Here is a 19,698-nt window from a genome sequence, read left to right on the forward strand (position 1 = left end):
GTCTGAAGAGGATTCAGGGGTGTCTTACCTGGCCAAGGCATGTCATGGCGTTCCCATCCATCTTCTCACACTGGCCGTCACACTCCAGGCACACAGATCCATTGGAAAACTCACGCATTTCCCTGATTGAGATCGGGAAATGGAGAAAGAGGTACATGTATTATAGATGTGAGAGCGTATCCACATTGAAATATTGATTATGACCCTGCTGAGGGAGGATTTTGAAGCCGTGCGTATATCTTTTGATATTAAACCTACGTGCAACATGAAGAAACGCAAGGTTAAAAGCTTCATTTACTCGTGCCCATCGCCGCGATTCCTAATTGCAGTGACTGCTGGAGTGCCCTCTGGCAGAGGGGCACGCGGGGCAGCTCGGTGCCTAAGACCATTTGATCAAGTTAAAGGCTTAGTGTGGTCAATATGCTGACAGAGAAGGGCCATGAACAATGAACAGATCTTCTTTTTTTTAAATCATGGGCAAACACAAGGGGGGATGCGTGGAGGGAGGGGAAAGTGAGAGGAGAGCTGGTGGGGAGGGAGCGAGACGAGTGGAAGGGTGGCAGCGGAAGCCAGGTGGAGAGGGCATGGACGGAAGCCGGTGGTGGATAAGGCGAAGGGGGAGGTACAGAGAGACAAAGCTTGAGGCAGGCGAGCACAGAGAAAAGAGGGAAAACACAAGTCAGAGATATTTGCTTTTCATCCTCTCATCAAATCCAAGAATCATTCCAGCAACCGGGAGGGGCTCTACCCGACTGTTTATTTAGCAAAGTAGAGCGGTGCACGTAGTTCGTGATGGTTTTGTTTTCCCGCTTAAACATCTGGAGGAATAGAGGCAAACAAAAGAGCTCAATATTGGGTTTGACACTGCAATTACACCGACGGGAGCTGCACAGCGCCCCAGGCCATACCCATGCAGCCCCTATACGTGTGCATGCACCCGATCCATATATTTCTCCCTTTGTTTGTGTCAGTCAGTGCATGATCTTCGTTTTTTTTGAAGCGCAGGCGAGCGAGAGGACGGCCGCTGTCAATAACCGCTGCCGATCAAAACCACTTTTCACATCAGAGGGATCGATCGGCCGATGCGGAGGATGGACACCCTCAGAGGAGGATTCGCCCGCTTACAAACAAGCCTCTTTCCCACAGTGGTGAGATAATGAGAGTGGCTCTCTGTGTGCATTGTTTGTGTCTTTGCATCGGATGCTGGTCGGGTGGAATAAAGATTCAACAGATTCCTCCCTGTGAGCTGTTATGTGATCTTGCACTGAGATATTGCGCTGCGCTGAGGGCACGAGTGCTTTATGCATCTTCATGTGCTGAATATTAGATGAAAACCTTTTAGACTTGGTCGTCGGAAAAGCTACAAAAAAGAAAAGAGTCAAATCCAACACCCTTTTTGCTGAGCCTTAATGCGAGAGCATTATTCGAACGGTCTGAATGGTTGGTGATGTTCACAGCATGTCTCAAACATCCAAACATCGTCTTTTTATTAATAATGTTCTGGTGGACTCAAAAGGAAGCTCCCGTTGCTCTCTATTTACATTTCTCCCTCGTCTTTCTTTCCCTGGTTCCAAAATAAATTACATTTCTCTACTGAAGCTCTGTCTCGGGGAATGCTTTAGAAAAGGGCCCGGGCAGTGGAGAGATCTCTCTTTTGTTGGTTGAGGGGAAAAAAAAAAACGCATTGAGGAGAACGGGTGAGAGACAAAGACCTCGGCAGTGGTGCTCTCCAGGGTCATTTCCATTCCGTTGAAGCCGTTCCTCCCGATTGGCCCCCTTCACGGCTGGAAGTGTGTGCCAAGGCCCACGTCAGGGGATGGCCTGATGAGGGATTAGCCCTGTTTTAGCAGGAATTTAAGCAGTACTGTGGCTACTATTCAGACCTCCAAGCCTCCTGCAAACCAGAGCATGGCCAACCCACCAGAGCAACCTTTTTAATTAAACACTTTCAACGCCTTCCTCCCTCCTCTCCCACCCCGGTGGACACCCTCTCAGCCGTTCTCTTTTCCCCCTCTCGCACTCCACCTTTGTTTTATTCAACAGATGTATGAACTAACGGGAATTAGTGCCTTTCCTCATTAACAATGGAGACATATAATGAGGGTGAGCTGTGGAATCTTAAAAGTTTAAAATCACCAACTTGGCAATGCTGCGGGCACCAGCACTAGTAAATAAATTAACTTGTCGTTTCAAAAGATAGTAAGCATGATCTGTATTTTTTTTTTTTTTACTGTCTTATAAAAAAAGGACGGCGCTGAAACTCATTCTCTGTACTCGAGAGCGATGCTACATTTACACACTATAACATTGAGGTTTTGTATTTGCTTGAGACAAAGAGCATATAGAATATTCACCGGGGGCAAAAAAAAAATACAGGCTATCCAAAGTTTTCATCTCAAAAAAGTTACCCTTCATCTGCCAAAGACGCATATGCTTTGCAGGTGGCGAGGTCTTTAGGTTGTGGACTTTTCGATTGCACGATCCAGGCCAGTGGCGCAAAGCAAGAAGTGAGGCTGTTGAACGCACAATGCATCACAGCGCCGACTGTATTTACAGTCGAGCAAACAAGTGTGCTTCAGCAGCTCCCTGCCACGCACGCCTCGTCAGTCTTCTTCAAAGTCTTCGCTGTGAGCTGTTTTTCCCCGCGGCAACTTCAAAGCCACCCTCCCACAAACGGTGCCCGGGAAAAAGGACCGGCAACAAGTCAACGCGCCCTCTCACACTCCCGTGGACTCGCTCTTCTTTCTCGCCTGGGGAGAACAGAAGCTCGACATCGCTGCTTGCGAGAAAGTCATATTTATCTCGTGGCAGACGCTGCCGGCGCAGTCTTACTTTGGATGGATGCTTTCAAAGTGTTGTGATTCACGCCATCTCCTCGTTCATTCAAGAGCAGCACAGAACAACGGGAGATGCATCTACAAAAAAAACGTGTTTCGCCTCTTGGCGGCATCAAGCAACGACCTGAATGCAATTATTCACGCTGAAAACAGAGCGTCAGTTGATTGTGAGGATACTCAAAGGGCCTTTGTCGCAAATGTCAGTTATTTCACAGCTCAGCGCTGTAAACACCCTTCTCCGTCAGCCCAAATGGGCAATTTGTGATAAAATATAATACCTCAACAATATATTCAAATTGGTTTTGGACAATGGACGTTACAAGCAGCCACATGTTCCTTTAACTGTTCACAGAGACAAATCCCTTCTTGGTTCATCTCATTACATTCAAGCCAATCTGCAATTCGATTTTCCTCCTCCAGAGCTCGTGAGAACTCTTCGACTTCATTCTCAGAGCTATTTGAATTGATTTCATTTCCTCTGCTCGTCATGTATGGCCTCCTGGAAACCGCCACGATCTGACATGCAGGGGAAAATGCTTCGAGTGAGATCAGCTCAAACTTATTGCTGGACAAACATTACATAAAATATATGTGTTTGCGATTTGACTACTGACTCGTCAAAGAGGTTGCAGGACTCCACACAGGCGCGGCCTCGTCTGAAATACCGGCAGGAAAGACACTGGTCGGGCCCCGGGCCCCAGCACCCGTCGTCTGAGCACATCTGATCACACACCATTTGCTGCTGAGCTGTGGAGAGAAAGGACGTAAAGAAACTAATTAGAACACGATACGCAGACACACACACACACACACACACACACACACACACACATAATGTAATTCAAGCATACTGGGAACACGATACAGTGTATATTGCTCTCGATCGACCAATAACACAAGCGGGAGCGAAGTGAAATGTGAAACAACGGTTTATTACGAGCAATTTCATGTAGGGACTGGATGCGAGTGTTTGTGCTCACTTGTTCCAATATGTGTGTGTGTGTGTGTGTCCATTCTGTATTCATACCGTGAGAGCTGCGTGCATCTGCACACGCATGCAGAATTGTGTGTGTAGCCGAGGGCTGCACAGCTGTGCGAGGGAGCATTGGTATTCCCCGCGCCTCGGCCATTAAAGAACGCCCCAATCAGGACCCTGAGCCCCTTTTTTTCCACCGGTCGAACCACAACAATCGATGCCGTTTCATCGGAATTCATCCTCCATCCGGTGAGTGACACCCACGTCCCCCGGGAGTGTCGCCTCTTTTGTCAACAGCCGAGCAGTCAATGGTAGACAGGGGGTTGCGCCTAATGAAGAGGCCTGTGTAAGGCCCCATTGATCGATCGCCAATGCACACACACACACACACACACACCGCACTCATTAGCTGGCTAATGATACCAACCGCAGCCTGGCAGCGTCCATGTTTTCCAGTTATCTCTGTCCCTTTCTAACAGTGAGCTTCGCTGGCACACTCGTTGCCAAAGTGTAACTGGGCCACCAGTTGAACAGCTGAAGCCACATGTGGACCATTCATCATTCCATCAGGTGTCCACGTCCCCGTGGAGGCTTGGGCCTAATCCACCTCTGTGCAGGACCCATTGAAATACTTTCCTCACAGGCAGCTGAATAAGGGCTTTCATCGGCCAAGGAGCGACAGACACCAGTGGCACAGTCGCCTTGGAAACAGGCACGTCTGCGTGCAAGGTTGGGGGTTGGATTTGGAGATACGTGGCGAATCTAAGTTTGTAAATAACTAGAGGGCTGTCAGAAAAATACTGAGAGAAGAGGAGAACTTACAGGTGCTTGGTGACTAATAACTTTCTCCTGCCAATCGTTTTCTGATAACATGGCTGGTAGCATCTTAAGATGCTGCAATATTACCGAGTGTGCAGATTGTTCCAGACGGACTACTCACTGCATTCCTTCGGATCCCGGTTGTTGCGGATGAGGACTTTCTGGCTCGTGGTCCTGAAGAGCGACGTCCAGTTGACGGTGTTGTAGAAGCACAGGCGGCTGTTGTTGAAGATGTAGACGTTCCCCGCGCTGATCTCGCCCAGCGCCTGGAACTGAAGCGAGGAGATCCAGCGCTGCTTCAGGATCAACAGCGAAATACCACTTCCGCTGCAGGAGACGAGACAAAGGTTAAAGAGATGATTGAGGACGTAGAGGTGGAGGTAGAGAGGGGGGAAAGCAAAGAATAAGAGAGAACGTCAAAAAATGAGCAGAACGGGAGCAGGAGAGAGTACGTTTCATAAAAAAACTGGAGGAAACAGAAAGATGACAGCCTTGATTGTATTTGGTGTTGGGCTCTGACCATGTGGCTTAAACATGTGCTGTGGACAAAGAAAATCAGGCCTTAACTTTTTCAAGCAAAGGTCTCATCCTGATTTGTAGTTGATAAGAGCAAAGGGATTTCACACTAAGGTGTGAATTCCCCCCCCCCCAAATAACCATGGTAACCGCGGCAATCTCATTGGCCGAGAGCCAAGAGACCCGAGGACCCCTGTGGTTCAGCCGATGTTCTATAAAACTCTCTGCTGCCCCCACCTCATAGCTTTCCCCCTTCGACCTCGGTTGAGTTAGGAGGCACACACCGCTCTCCTCGCCCGGACCCCCCCCCGCTGTCCAGGCCACAGAGAATCCAGCTTTTTCCCTTCGACCTCCGTCGAACAGGGAGCACACCGCGCTCTCTTCGCCCGGACCCCCCCCCCCCCCCCCCCCGGCCAGGCCACAGAGAGTCCAGCTTGCCCCGCCAGCGCACGAGGCCACGAGGAAGCAAGAGCCCCTCGAACCCTCATCAAACCCTGTCAGGTCACGAGCCATTTCGCTGGACGAAACAGCCCGCGAAACGAATCCGCATCAGCGATCCGTTCTCTGCTTTTTGTTTCTTTTTATTTTGTGCACAAACCGGCACAGAGGAGCCCGACGAAGCCTCGCTCCTCTCGTGACCGAGGATTCCCGGCAAGACGCGCAGACACGTCGTCTCATCCGAAGTTAACTGTTCTCCCTGCAGCGAGTACAGACCGGACCTGCGTTTGCTCCAGAGCCACGCTAACGGACCGAAGCCGCGCCAGCTCACCGCCGCGCGACACACAGCGCCCGCTGCAAAGCCGCGCCGACCCGCAAGCTCCCCCCTGTCCCCCTTCCCGACGAGGAAAACGGACAGCTTTGCCACAAACACTTCCACGTTGCAACGAAGCATCTACAAGTAAGATTCTTGGCATTTGGGCATAGCTTAGCTTAAATTAACGTAAGTTTAATTCAGGCCATTCATTTATATGTTGATATTCCCGTGTTTTTGTGTGTTTAAGACTGTCGCGTGATATTGAGGTATTACGCAATCATTACGGAACTCCTCGCGGACGAGAGAAGCTCCGCTGTATTCGTGTATTAACTGTGACTGTTTGCTTGGATTTATTTGATTTCTTTTCATTGGTTTTACTACCCTTCGTGTAGTATTCTCTGCTCATTAAATCAGCTCTGTGAGTGAAGTGTGGAATCTCGGCTATTGTACATAACTGCTGGCAGTTCTACCGACAACGGCACGTTATGTACGATACGCCAGACACCCCCATTATCACTACAACGCGGACAGCACGCAGAAGCTTGATTCATGACCCCCACCTTTGCTCTCTCTTTCTCCTCTCTGCCCCGGGAGAAACCCCATTGAAACGATCGCCTCACATCACGTGCTGCCCAGGCAAACGTGAATTACATACAGCAGCCCCATTCTGCCATTTTGTCCGGGTCCCTCGACTCCGCCATCTTTGTAGTTTCTAGCTGTAGTTCTTAAGGCCCCTCCCCTTTGGCCAGCGTCACTCGACGCCGCCATCTTTGTAGTCTTTAGCGTAGCTGTAAGACTCCTTCCTGTTCACCCACAGACCCACACACACACACATACACACACACACACAGACATACACCCTCATCCATTTTATTCATTCTTTAGTTTAGGCATATAAAATTGTATGATAACGTTTGTTGGTTGCAATATTAATTGATTTGATCATTTATTATTTTGATTCAATAAACTCTGTTATACTTTCAGGAGCAGTCGTCTGTGATTACTTGTGCATATGTATTTGATAAGACTGTATGTAGTAGCCGGTGCTCGAACTTAAAAACCTTCACTGTCACTGAATGTGTAGTCATACGCAGACTATTGACATTATGAGTGACTACTAATTATGAGACTTAGTTTTATCGTTTGGTTATTGGTCCCTGTTCGCAGGGTGGTGCCCCGTTTATATTAATAATCATTAATAATTGTTACATACATCAATAATTCTATTGATGTCAAGAATTCAGTTTCTTAAAATGCTGATAACCCAAACACGCTCCTTTAGATCCCAACATAATGGTGCCCCGTGTGAGGGTACGTTATTCCAGTTCTGTTACAGTATATATGCACAGTAATCCATAATTATTTTTGAATAATTAATTTTCCAAAACAATATTTTTTCCGAAAAATTATTTTTTTTCTTCTTTTGAATGATCCAAATTCCTGGAACTTATTTCCCAAAATAGGTAGGCTTTGATCTTCAAAATCTTGTCTTATTGTAATTAAATTTTTGATTTTAAATCCAGATTTTTAATCTTAATCTTTAATTCCCTTCTCGAAATTTTATTTCGTTTCCAGGTTTAATTATTTGTTTCATTTCTTAAAACTAACAGCCAGCTGTGTAGTAGATTTGATCGTTTATTTGTAATACCTTGCTTGTTTCTTAAATCCCTCCAAAGAAGTTACACACAGCTGTCACAGGCCCAAAGTGCTAAACCACATTAGCATTTTCGCACCTCTGGCTGCAAAGCAGTAGTGATACCTCAGAGCAGCAACAGTAGAAACGTAAGTCACAGAGCTAGACATTTCACTGTGCGCCTGCATGAACCGTAACACTAACAGTAATTAACATCTAACAGTAGAAATCCTAAGTTACCGAACTAGACATTTCACTGAGAACCGTAACACTAACAGTTTCCGTTCTAACACTAGGGAATTAACAACTACTGGGAGTCGTGCTCATTAGAGAGAATGAGTAACGAGAAACCCCCCATTCCTGGAGCTGTAGCTCCAGAAGACACCGCATTACGAGATGTGGTGGCTGATGTCCTCGGACTCACAGCAAAGGAAAGAGAGTACTTTGCAAAATACACTGCTGTCCTATGCGACGAGCAATTAGAGCAGCTGGTGGCTTATGTAAATAACCCAGCAGGTAACAGAGAGCGCCTGATTCAGGACGTAATCGGCGAAATACTGCTCATCTACCATCAGAAAATGCAGCTGCAAGCTGCCCGAACCCGGGCACAGAGCGACGAGCAGCAACGCGAGATCTGGACACTCCGAACAGAGGTTCAGGAGTTGTCACGTGACTGTAGAGCCCTACAGTCAGAAAATAGTAGCCTGCGCAGTGACCTCAGAGAGGTCAACCTAAAACTCTCTAAAGCATCAGAGAGTGATGACAAACTGAAAGCGCTTCAAGGTGTTCCAGCAACCCCGGTAGGTACTGCTACCCCCTATCGAGCCTTTCAGCCCAGTCATTTCTTGGTCTCGGCTCCCTCATTCCCCGAGACCCGAACCACCTTGCATTTCTTGAAAGCGACATCCCCGACCAGGAGGAGAGAGGACCAACACCAGGTCCTAGTCGGCCCAGGTGGCTTCAAAACCACCTCAGGCGAACGCAATCCTCCACGCAGTTCACGCGCGCGACAAGAACTGACCCCATCCCCCTCAGGGAGGGAGGATGATAGTCGTTACCACCATCGCGAGTATGGAGACTCAGACGACTCGGACGGCCCAGGCCCCATCAACCTTGGAGGCCTGCGTACTCGACAGATTGAGTCTCTGGCAAAAGACGTAGAGCGCTTCAATCCCGATAATCACGACTCGAGCATCGATGACTACCTAAGGGAGATCGATCGCTGCCTCCTCGACCTATCGCGCCCCTCATCGCGCGAAAAGCTAAAGCTAGTGTGGAAAACCACTGCGCGAAGCGTCCACGCTTTCGTGGAAACGCTCCAGCCGAGCATCCGCGACCGCTATTCACCCCTTTGTCACGCCCTTAGGGAGGAGTACTCCCTGTACACCAACCCAGCTTCTGCCACCCTCGGCGCCTTTGCCATTTTCCAGGAAAGGCTAGAGTCTCCGAGAGACTACTTCAGGCGCTTGAGATCTGCGTACTTCCAAGGACGTAACGCCCCAGGTCTAGAAGAAGACCATGCCTTCAAGTCGCTATTCTTGCACAATCTCCACGACAACGTGAGATACGATGTTACCATGCACTGCAGAACGAGTAACCTCACCATGCCAGAGATTAGGAAGTACGCGCAACTTGCATGGAAGACACGCGGACGGCCGACAAATCGGTACGAAGACACCGCCATAGTCTTAGGCATCCAACAGTCGAGCGACTCCGACCTAGCGTCGGAAGACGACGAGAGGACTTGGCCTAGCGAGCCCTGGTCACCCCCGAGGAACAAACGACCCTGGCGGTCGAAAGACCAACGGAACCAGGGGGGTGAAAGACGCCCTCAAGGGCAACCCATCAGGTAACGCTGACTCGCAGCCCACCTGACTAAGCCAAGTGACCTTTCCCCCTGCTGCCAAGTCGACGTGGTAGGGGGGGGGAAGAGAACTCAGCACACTTCCGGAAACGACCACTCCCATTTCGCACCTCGTTCTTCAACCTTCTTGGGCGACCTTGTTTGCAAAGGCAATGCCCGTTATGTATATATCTATACATATTCTTCAGTCCTACTGGGGGGTCATAACACTCTTGCTCTACCCGACTCCGGGTCAGAAACGAGCCTCATGTGTTCCCCCACCTTTTCGCATACACCTCTAGGGTGCCACAACCTTAGAGGCCCTTCGAGCACCCCTTCGAGCACCCTAGCTCGTAAAACCTTTCGTCAACTAAGCCTTCTTCTCCTGCTCTGTCAGCATGATCCACCTCCAGCTTGTTCAACGAAGCCACCGCCTTCTTTCAGCCGAGTCAGCTCCCGGGCCTGTCAAGTCGCCAGTGCCGTAGGTAACTGAACTTGACCTGTGCGCCGGACCTGTCTCCATCTCTAATTAGGAGGGTGGGGGGAGGGAGATATCACTAGCCCGCCATGACACACTCCAGAGTGAAACTGTTCGCGACATTTCCCTGAGTGCTGACGGTAACGTGGGGATATCCGCCCTCGCCACTTGAACAGCGCGAGGGGGGTGGGATCTCTGACAACAGAAACTTAGAGAGATGCACTTCACAGGAAGTACACTCTAATCTCGCCCGTGCCGAAACCAACCGGCAGAATGGTAGCTTACTATTGACTACTAACGTTTAACTGCATGCTCCAACTCACCCTGTAGACATGCACTAACCGCTAACACAGCCAACTTCAACCAGAACAGTTGCATGACCTGACAAACCATTGTGACTGTAAACTGATGCTCCACTCTCATAGAGAACCCTTTGCATGCTTTATAGACTCTACCAGAAGTAACCAAAGAAGACATAACCTCTGCCGTAGCAGTCAGATTTAATCCAGGACCTCATCCGAGAAGGCTCAGCTGTCAACAGCTGGAGCAGCGAGAGACCAGCCTAGCTAGTCACACTAGCTGCGCTAATGAAATCTGTAAATCTGCTACCACTACTGTTATGCAACCCTCACAGGTACCTCTGGCCTATAGTCTTGGCAACGCAACTCCAATATCGATAGATTCTAAAACTTAGACACAGGACTCGCTCTAAATCTACCGATTAGAGAGAGGTAGACGCACATATCATGTACTAATAGATCCAGAAGCGACAGACTAACTGGATTCCCTCCTATTCGTAACACCACGTAGCCAACCTACGACTGCTCCGCCGACGGACTCGAGTCCTGTCTAGGAGTTGAACCAGTAACCACTGTTTGCCCCTCACCTGCTTCTTGTCTTTCTATTCTTTCCTTCTCTCTCTTTTGTGTTTTGTGTTTTGTTTTATTTGGGTTGTTACTTTCTTTGACACTGTGCCGCAATGCTAGATTATCACAACATCATAATAGCGATTGAATTATTTGGGAATAATGTTTTGCTCACCTATGATTTGAATTGTGTATGATAGTAGATGTAGGTAGAAGTAGTTAAAGTCATCTGCCCAGATGCCACCTTAGTCATCTGCCCAGATGCCAATGAACTCTGAACTTGAACACCATGAACTTGACCACTATGCACCTTGAACACCATGAACTTGACCACTATGAACCTTGAACTCTATGAACAATGAACACTGCCTGTTTTAACCACTGCTTTTGGTCTCAGGAACACTTGGACTGTCTCACCTCTTCAGGTTTCCCCACCACATGGATGCACATGCCAGCCCTTGGTTTGCTCTAAAGACCGAAGCCAACATCTCGCTCTTCAGAACAAAGGGGGGATGTTGGGCTCTGACCATGTGGCTTAAACATGTGCTGTGGACAAAGAAAATCAGGCCTTAACTTTTTCAAGCAAAGGTCTCATCCTGATTTGTAGTTGATAAGAGCAAAGGGATTTCACACTAAGGTGTGAATTCCCCCCCCCCCAAATAACCATGGTAACCGCGGCAATCTCATTGGCCGAGAGCCAAGAGACCCGAGGACCCCTGTGGTTCAGCCGATGTTCTATAAAACTCTCTGCTGCCCCCACCTCATAGCTTTCCCCCTTCGACCTCGGTTGAGTTAGGAGGCACACACCGCTCTCCTCGCCCGGACCCCCCCCCGCTGTCCAGGCCACAGAGAATCCAGCTTTTTCCCTTCGACCTCCGTCGAACAGGGAGCACACCGCGCTCTCTTCGCCCGGACCCCCCCCCCCCCCCCCCCCCGGCCAGGCCACAGAGAGTCCAGCTTGCCCCGCCAGCGCACGAGGCCACGAGGAAGCAAGAGCCCCTCGAACCCTCATCAAACCCTGTCAGGTCACGAGCCATTTCGCTGGACGAAACAGCCCGCGAAACGAATCCGCATCAGCGATCCGTTCTCTGCTTTTTGTTTCTTTTTATTTTGTGCACAAACCGGCACAGAGGAGCCCGACGAAGCCTCGCTCCTCTCGTGACCGAGGATTCCCGGCAAGACGCGCAGACACGTCGTCTCATCCGAAGTTAACTGTTCTCCCTGCAGCGAGTACAGACCGGACCTGCGTTTGCTCCAGAGCCACGCTAACGGACCGAAGCCGCGCCAGCTCACCGCCGCGCGACACACAGCGCCCGCTGCAAAGCCGCGCCGACCCGCAAGCTCCCCCCTGTCCCCCTTCCCGACGAGGAAAACGGACAGCTTTGCCACAAACACTTCCACGTTGCAACGAAGCATCTACAAGTAAGATTCTTGGCATTTGGGCATAGCTTAGCTTAAATTAACGTAAGTTTAATTCAGGCCATTCATTTATATGTTGATATTCCCGTGTTTTTGTGTGTTTAAGACTGTCGCGTGATATTGAGGTATTACGCAATCATTACGGAACTCCTCGCGGACGAGAGAAGCTCCGCTGTATTCGTGTATTAACTGTGACTGTTTGCTTGGATTTATTTGATTTCTTTTCATTGGTTTTACTACCCTTCGTGTAGTATTCTCTGCTCATTAAATCAGCTCTGTGAGTGAAGTGTGGAATCTCGGCTATTGTACATAACTGCTGGCAGTTCTACCGACAACGGCACGTTATGTACGATACGCCAGACACCCCCATTATCACTACAACGCGGACAGCACGCAGAAGCTTGATTCATGACCCCCACCTTTGCTCTCTCTTTCTCCTCTCTGCCCCGGGAGAAACCCCATTGAAACGATCGCCTCACATCACGTGCTGCCCAGGCAAACGTGAATTACATACAGCAGCCCCATTCTGCCATTTTGTCCGGGTCCCTCGACTCCGCCATCTTTGTAGTTTCTAGCTGTAGTTCTTAAGGCCCCTCCCCTTTGGCCAGCGTCACTCGACGCCGCCATCTTTGTAGTCTTTAGCGTAGCTGTAAGACTCCTTCCTGTTCACCCACAGACCCACACACACACACATACACACACACACACAGACATACACCCTCATCCATTTTATTCATTCTTTAGTTTAGGCATATAAAATTGTATGATAACGTTTGTTGGTTGCAATATTAATTGATTTGATCATTTATTATTTTGATTCAATAAACTCTGTTATACTTTCAGGAGCAGTCGTCTGTGATTACTTGTGCATATGTATTTGATAAGACTGTATGTAGTAGCCGGTGCTCGAACTTAAAAACCTTCACTGTCACTGAATGTGTAGTCATACGCAGACTATTGACATTATGAGTGACTACTAATTATGAGACTTAGTTTTATCGTTTGGTTATTGGTCCCTGTTCGCAGGGTGGTGCCCCGTTTATATTAATAATCATTAATAATTGTTACATACATCAATAATTCTATTGATGTCAAGAATTCAGTTTCTTAAAATGCTGATAACCCAAACACGCTCCTTTAGATCCCAACATTGGTATGACTTGCACATATCCATCAATAAAATATACAAAGAACTCATCTTAGATTAAATGAATCCTTGTTGGTGCAGTCCAGCTTTCGGACGCTAGGACCGGGAGAGTCAGACGAGGCGACATTAGGACGTACCTGTAAAGAGATCTACCTCCAATGGTTGCCAGGCTCGAAAAAACACTAAGATCTGTCATGTTCTCGGGCCAAGACTGGATGTTGAAGAACCCTACAGAGAAGAACATGTGCCAATTAGTTATTTCAAGTCATCCTCAAGTCCATCTTTTCTGAGGAAAAGGGAACAAGTTTCTAAAGGAAGGAACATAGGAAATAAAAATAATCCTTTTTGTTTGTCTTCATTCATTCATCGTGGAGTTGTGAAGTTCAAGCAAGAACCCATTCTTTGTCCCAAAAAAAAAAAAGAAAAAAAAAAGAGAGAAAAGTGCTTGAAGAGAACAATATCTGCTAATTAAAAGAATGGATTTAATACTCTGCACAATCTGTCCACTTGCACTTGCCTTTAATGACAGATTACATCAAATCGGGATCTGTGGAAATGACATTAAAGGGACGGAGCAGGAAATGGCTGCATAGAGAAGCCATTGCTCTTTCTTATTGCTTGGGTTTTCATTATGAAAATGCAGTTTCACTCCATTAGCTGTTTGGCTCAACTGCAAGTCGCAGTTTAATATGACAAAAAGATTTTGTATACGAGGTATTGCTCATCCCTGAAGGCCTCTAATAGTTAATGAATAAATACACACTCAAGCATTGCACACACACACACACAGCAGCACATTACTGTAAGCATGTACAACTATTAGACACACACATAATATCCACCAGAGCACCTTTAAGAGTTCACGGACAAAAATCTGCTTTACACTTTCTCCTTAAAGCTTTCTTTTACTGCCTCGGAGACGATATCACACACACACACACACACACACACAACGTGATGATATTTCTTCTTTTTTTTTGTCCAAGGTGACTCCGGTGAGGCAGCCTCACCTGTGATCTCTTTCACAGTGCGGAACACGTTGAGGCGTTCAGGGTCCAGAGGTCCAATACCATGGTACATGTCCCTGAAGAAGAACACAGAGACACACAGAAAAGTGGATACTATCTTCATCAAAGATGCTATCCAAATATGAAATGTTCTGTATGATCTGATGACAGTTTACATTGACTAAAACCAGTATTAAAGTAAGTGTGTGTGTGTGTGACTTTTCAAGCTGCCACTTACCCTTTAATGCCCGTGATGAGGAAGATGAGGTTGCCGTTGATTTTGGTGCAGTTGACAAACTTATCAATATTGCTGGCATCCACAGTTTGAGCCGTCTGCAGGCTGCCCGTCCCAATGCCATCGCACACTGACGGGACAAACGCACACAACCACGCGTTGAAAACGACTAAGCTGCCTGAGGTATGAATCACCTACTGTGGTGCGTCTCCAAAGTGCCCTTGTACAGCGGAGAGACCTCATTTTGAGAAACTCCTATTAGCTATTTGTCACGTTGATTCCCTCTTATGGAAATATGCTCCGGCTTTGGTCCATTGGCAAGGCCACGGGCCCCACGGCCCCTCTCCGTGCATTGAAATTCTTTTGATGAAAGCACGGGCCAATCCACAGCCAGTCCCTCCCAACAATGAATTCATTACATCTGCATTAATTACACTTGCGGTCTTGGTGTGACCGCCAAGCATTTCTGACAGAGGCGGAGGGGATGATGAATAAGGCTTGCATTAAGTGGTGTAACCAGTTTTTGATAGTGATTTATACCAGCCAATTCCATATCTGAAATGTTAATTTGTTATCATTTCCCCCAGTTCCTTGGGCTATCCCTCATTAACCCACGCCCTGCTGCGTGACGGTGTAATCAAGAGATTAGCCAATCAATGGAGGCTCCATACGTGGAGCCTGGAGGAAAGCCGCCACCGTCTTCTCTCCAAAGAGAAAGGCCACATCAGTTCGTGGGACCAATATGAGGACGGGGCTAATCCTCCGTATTGAACTGAAGTAACGCTGTTTAGTTTCACATTAAGGCGTTTTAGGCATTTCGCTCACACTCGCGCAAAATGAGTTGTAATTACCGGCGAGCAGGTAACGGCAGTTTCTCCTGACGAGACCATTTCATGTTAATTAAACACGGCGAGCATGCGGCCTTCATTTATTCCATTTTTGTCATCCTCCAATGTGAAATGAGTATGAGAGTTCATAGTCACGGCGGTAATATAAGAAGGGGGCTAAATGCCGTTCATGCCTTTAAATAACGCATCAATACATGCCTCACAAATAAAGAATATGTTGTATGAAGTCATAACTGTACATGCTTGAAAACAACAACATAGAAGAATACTTTAGCCAGTAATAATCTGTCATATATGTCTTTTATGAAGCTGTAGAAATGAGGACACTATTCCTGTACAGAAGCAGGTATTGCATGGCCTTACCCGAAAATGACACAAGATGTTGATATTAAATAATGCGTCTGTAGATTTAGTGTAATATATATATATATATATATATATATATTTATATTAAAAAATAAGCTGACTCCCGTAAATATGAATCACATTTCCTATAAAGCGTTTTAAGTAATTCCCGGGGCCTCTGTTGATCCAGTATCATCACATGAAGCTATTTGATTAAAATGGTTTCACCGCATAAGCTCTAGTGCATCCAGTAAACGCAGTGCAGTAGGCCAGGAAGTGGGGGAAGCAGGAGAACGAAATATCAACCAGAGTAAAACTTCCACATTATGCACCCAAACATCTGTCTGTTGCCGGCGTGTCTCCGCACGAAGACAAACGACAAGGCAACAGCCACCAGCTATGAGTGATGGAGGCACTTCTTAGTTTTATCACAATTGGACCAATGATGAGAGTCTTTGCAGATCAACTTTGTTGTGCTGCGTAGGGCAAACCAAGGAGTGGAGATCTTTGACCCGGCATCCCGTGGTTTACCTTTCGGACAGATGTCGGTACAGGGGATGCATATTTTGATGTGGTTCTCCTCCACTTCCATCTTGTTGCTCGGACACGCTCTGACACAGGAGCTGTGGTCCACCACGAAATTATCTGACAGCGACAGACAGAGAGAGCGTTAGTGGACTTCCGTTGTTGCATCGTCGAGGTGCATACAAGTGTAGCCTTTAGACTCCTCTAAACCGAGGAATTGATTGTATTTTAATCACGTTTGAATAATGATCAGAACTAATGGTGTAGGGGCTACATTGCTCAGGAAAAGTAATGAATCAAATTAGTACTAGGGAGCGGCTGTGGAAAAATGCGACTGGTGTATGCTTATTTGATGATCAGTGGGACTTGAACATACAATCTGTTGACGTAGCTTGACTTTTAAATGAATGCTCGCTGAATCACTGCAGCACTCTGACTCCATATCTATGGGAGAGGAAGAACGACAATTTGCTTTCTTTTCAGCTGCTAGAAGCTGAAACAGATGGCGGAACAACTCTTTGATTGAGATGCGCAATTTATTTACGTTTGAGTAATTCATCGTGACTTGCAGTCATTGTCTGGGATCTTATTTCAGGATAGATAAGAGGCTAAATGCCTCGTCAACTGACATCAGCACAGTCTATCAAACTTAATTATGAGCATCATAATGAGCATCTGTGTTCTTGCAGTGTCGTGGACGTGCGTTATGACTTGAAGCAGACTTACGTGGGCACTTCTTGACACAAAAGGCTCCGTATGTGTACTTGGCTTTGGGGTTGTGCTCTAACTGAAAAGATGTGGGGTTGTACACAAACGGCTGAGGGCACTGGGTCACACATGCGCCGCTGTCGTTGAAATTGGTGCAGGCCTGCAGGGAGCACACGACCACAGTTAGCAGGAAGGCAGAGGATGCTGGTCAGACTTCCCACAGGGGGGGGGGGGGGGGGATGCATGGTGGGAAACGTGGCGAGGTAAGGCGAGGGGAAGGGTTGCGATTTCCTCACATAAGTCACCGGGAGTGAAAGAGTATTACGGCAGCATTTTATTTTTACGCCGGTTCGCGACATCGTCTCTCCCAACGCCAAATGGGAGAAGAATTGGAGCCATCGATCCACGGCCATGATGTAAATGGTGAAATGTTTTCCCCATAAACCTCCGAAATGTCTTGCCGTCCGCGGCGGTAATTGAATTGGATGAGCCTTGCTGTGAATTACAACGACAATATCGTCTCTGTCAGCGGGCGGCCCCTGCGCGACGTGCACGAGTTTGCGAAACAGGAAGAACTTGAGGTGATAAAAGGGCCACTAATTGAAACACTGAATCACCAATTTGTTCTTGTGAAGAGCGCCCGCCGTGGAAGACTTTTACAGCCCCTGTAAAATGACAAACAATTTATCAGCCGGTAAACAAAGTGGATCAGTTTCAGGCGGGATGACGAAGGGGACGAGGTTAGTGCTTTTTGGTCTTTGGGGCAGAAATGAGAGAATGAAAGTTAGGAAAGAAAAGGAGTTATAAACAGGGCGTGTGTGTGTGTGTGTGTGTGTGTGTGTGTGTGTGTGTGTGTGTGTGTGTGTGTGTGTGTGTGACGTACGAAGCAGTCCGTGTCCTTGGGGCCCGAGCAGCCGCCGGCACACTCGCGATGGCAGCAGTCGCTGACGTAAGGCCCGAAGCATCGACCGTCACACTGCTCTGCACACACCGTCTTTGTCACTGCCCCGGGGAAGTGAGAAGACAGAAAAAAAAAAAAAAGGTGTGACATTCTCACTCACACAAAAAAGGGACAATCCCACCACCCCTCGACCTCCCTCCCGTGTTACAGCATGCACGCAAACACCCGTCCGATGTGGAACGCAGGCAGAAACAAACGAGGGCCTTCACAAGCTAAAGGTCAGACAAGTGGGGTTGTGACCACATGGATGCCCAGACGGCACTGTCTCCCTGACAACCGGCAGCTCCCAGGTACGCAGTGGAGGCGAGGACGCTGCTGGAGTGAACTCAATTGGGTTTCCCCGGATAAATGAAGTTTAAAAAAATAAAGTTCATGGACCCCACTGCTTCATCATATCTGTGTTTGTACAATGAGTGTTTTCTGGCCAAAGACTCCTTCCAACTGTGCTGATAACTGAAAACCTGTTACTATGCCAACTTGTGGTATCCAGGGAAAGATGAACTCCTTTTCCTGGATTTGTTTCGCAAAACAGTTTGAAAGGAAGCTGTATTGGTCAGTAGAGTAAAAAACACTTGGATGTGACTCGCACCTATTGCATCAAAGAAGCTCCGATGCTTGTGCTAAAGAACAGCTTCCCACACATTCATCGGTCGAGCACGAGATACAGCAGCCAGCGAGTCAGCAGGAGCTCGAAGCAGAGGCATTTAAAACGGCTGTGCTCACTTCTCTGCTGTGTTGGGAACATAATGATGCAGCAGTGGGAAAAAAACAACAAGGCCCTGTAGTCTATTAGTCTGTGTTATTCTGAGGAAAACAGGCCGGTTCCTCTCTAGGTTCTGATGACACGAGTATAGAACTGCAATTAAACAAGAGGACCAACATTTTCTTCCCCCTCAGCTCCTTCCTCTTTTGTCTATTGTTCACTTTTTTTTTTGTTACGTTCACCGCTGCTGCATAAAGAGCCGTAACGTTAAAGAAAATGAATTTGCTTTCCACATTTATGAGTTGATTTGTTGAATTTAAGGGTGAGTTTGGTCTGTGAGCTCAATAGAAACATATGACATCTGAGTCAACACAGATTAAAGGAGATTATAGATTATTTTAAAGCAGAATGACAGTGTCCTCAATTTTCTCCCACCATTTAGTAAATACAGTGAGATGCACTGGCTTAAACTAACTCGCAGGATTTCACAAGTCTAGATTTCAATTTGAAGAAATAAAAAGACAATTTTCGGGGGAACAGTCATCCTGGCTCTGTCTAAAGTAAAAAAGCGCATTTTTTTATGTCTCGCCGGGGTAACTGTCCGTGTGTGCGTGCATACTCACAGGTTTGACATTGGTCTTCTTGATGGCCCCAGCATCGTCCGTTACATGAGCGATGACAGCGTCTGCCTGCAGAACACACACACAAACACACACACGCACACACAAACTGCGCTTCAGACAACTCCTCAGCAAACTTAAGATGCAGTTTTGACACAAACGCACATGGAAACACAGCCCCCTCACATAACAAACGCCTAAAAGTGTAGTCACGCACACCCTTAAAATGTCCCCGCCTACTGACAGATCTGTTGAATCTCCTACGCTCATTCGACAACAGACCCAGAGCCGCTGTGGCGACTTGTGGCCTGTGGAAAACAGAGGCTTGAAAGACAGGCTTCTACTCCCTTCCATCAAGCGCTGGCACAGGCAAAGTGGGACCTGACAGAGCATTAACAGCCCTCGTCTGCCAGTGGCCCATCATCAACACTTAATTGACTACGGGTTAATTACAGAGT

General features: G+C 47.6%; 1 protein-coding gene across 1 annotated transcript in view; it reads right to left on the minus strand.

Annotated features, from left to right (window-relative positions):
* Nucleotides 1–19,698, minus strand: part of LOC306797144 (receptor tyrosine-protein kinase erbB-4-like) — a 92,861-nt gene that overhangs the window by 39,736 nt on the left and 33,427 nt on the right. Inside the window, exons 4-13 of the mRNA XM_079296343.1 lie at nt 19,244–19,309; nt 17,840–17,958; nt 16,975–17,116; nt 16,255–16,368; nt 14,534–14,660; nt 14,299–14,372; nt 13,426–13,516; nt 4,754–4,959; nt 3,452–3,584; nt 29–122 (exon numbers count right to left, since the gene is read on the minus strand). Coding sequence (XP_079152469.1) covers nt 29–122; nt 3,452–3,584; nt 4,754–4,959; nt 13,426–13,516; nt 14,299–14,372; nt 14,534–14,660; nt 16,255–16,368; nt 16,975–17,116; nt 17,840–17,958; nt 19,244–19,309 — 1,166 coding nt within the window. The remainder of the gene's footprint in view (nt 1–28; nt 123–3,451; nt 3,585–4,753; nt 4,960–13,425; nt 13,517–14,298; nt 14,373–14,533; nt 14,661–16,254; nt 16,369–16,974; nt 17,117–17,839; nt 17,959–19,243; nt 19,310–19,698) is intronic.

The sequence above is a fragment of the Melanostigma gelatinosum genome, assembly GCF_949748355.1.
Source record: "Melanostigma gelatinosum genome assembly, chromosome: 24".
Classification (NCBI taxonomy): domain Eukaryota; kingdom Metazoa; phylum Chordata; class Actinopteri; order Perciformes; family Zoarcidae; genus Melanostigma; species Melanostigma gelatinosum.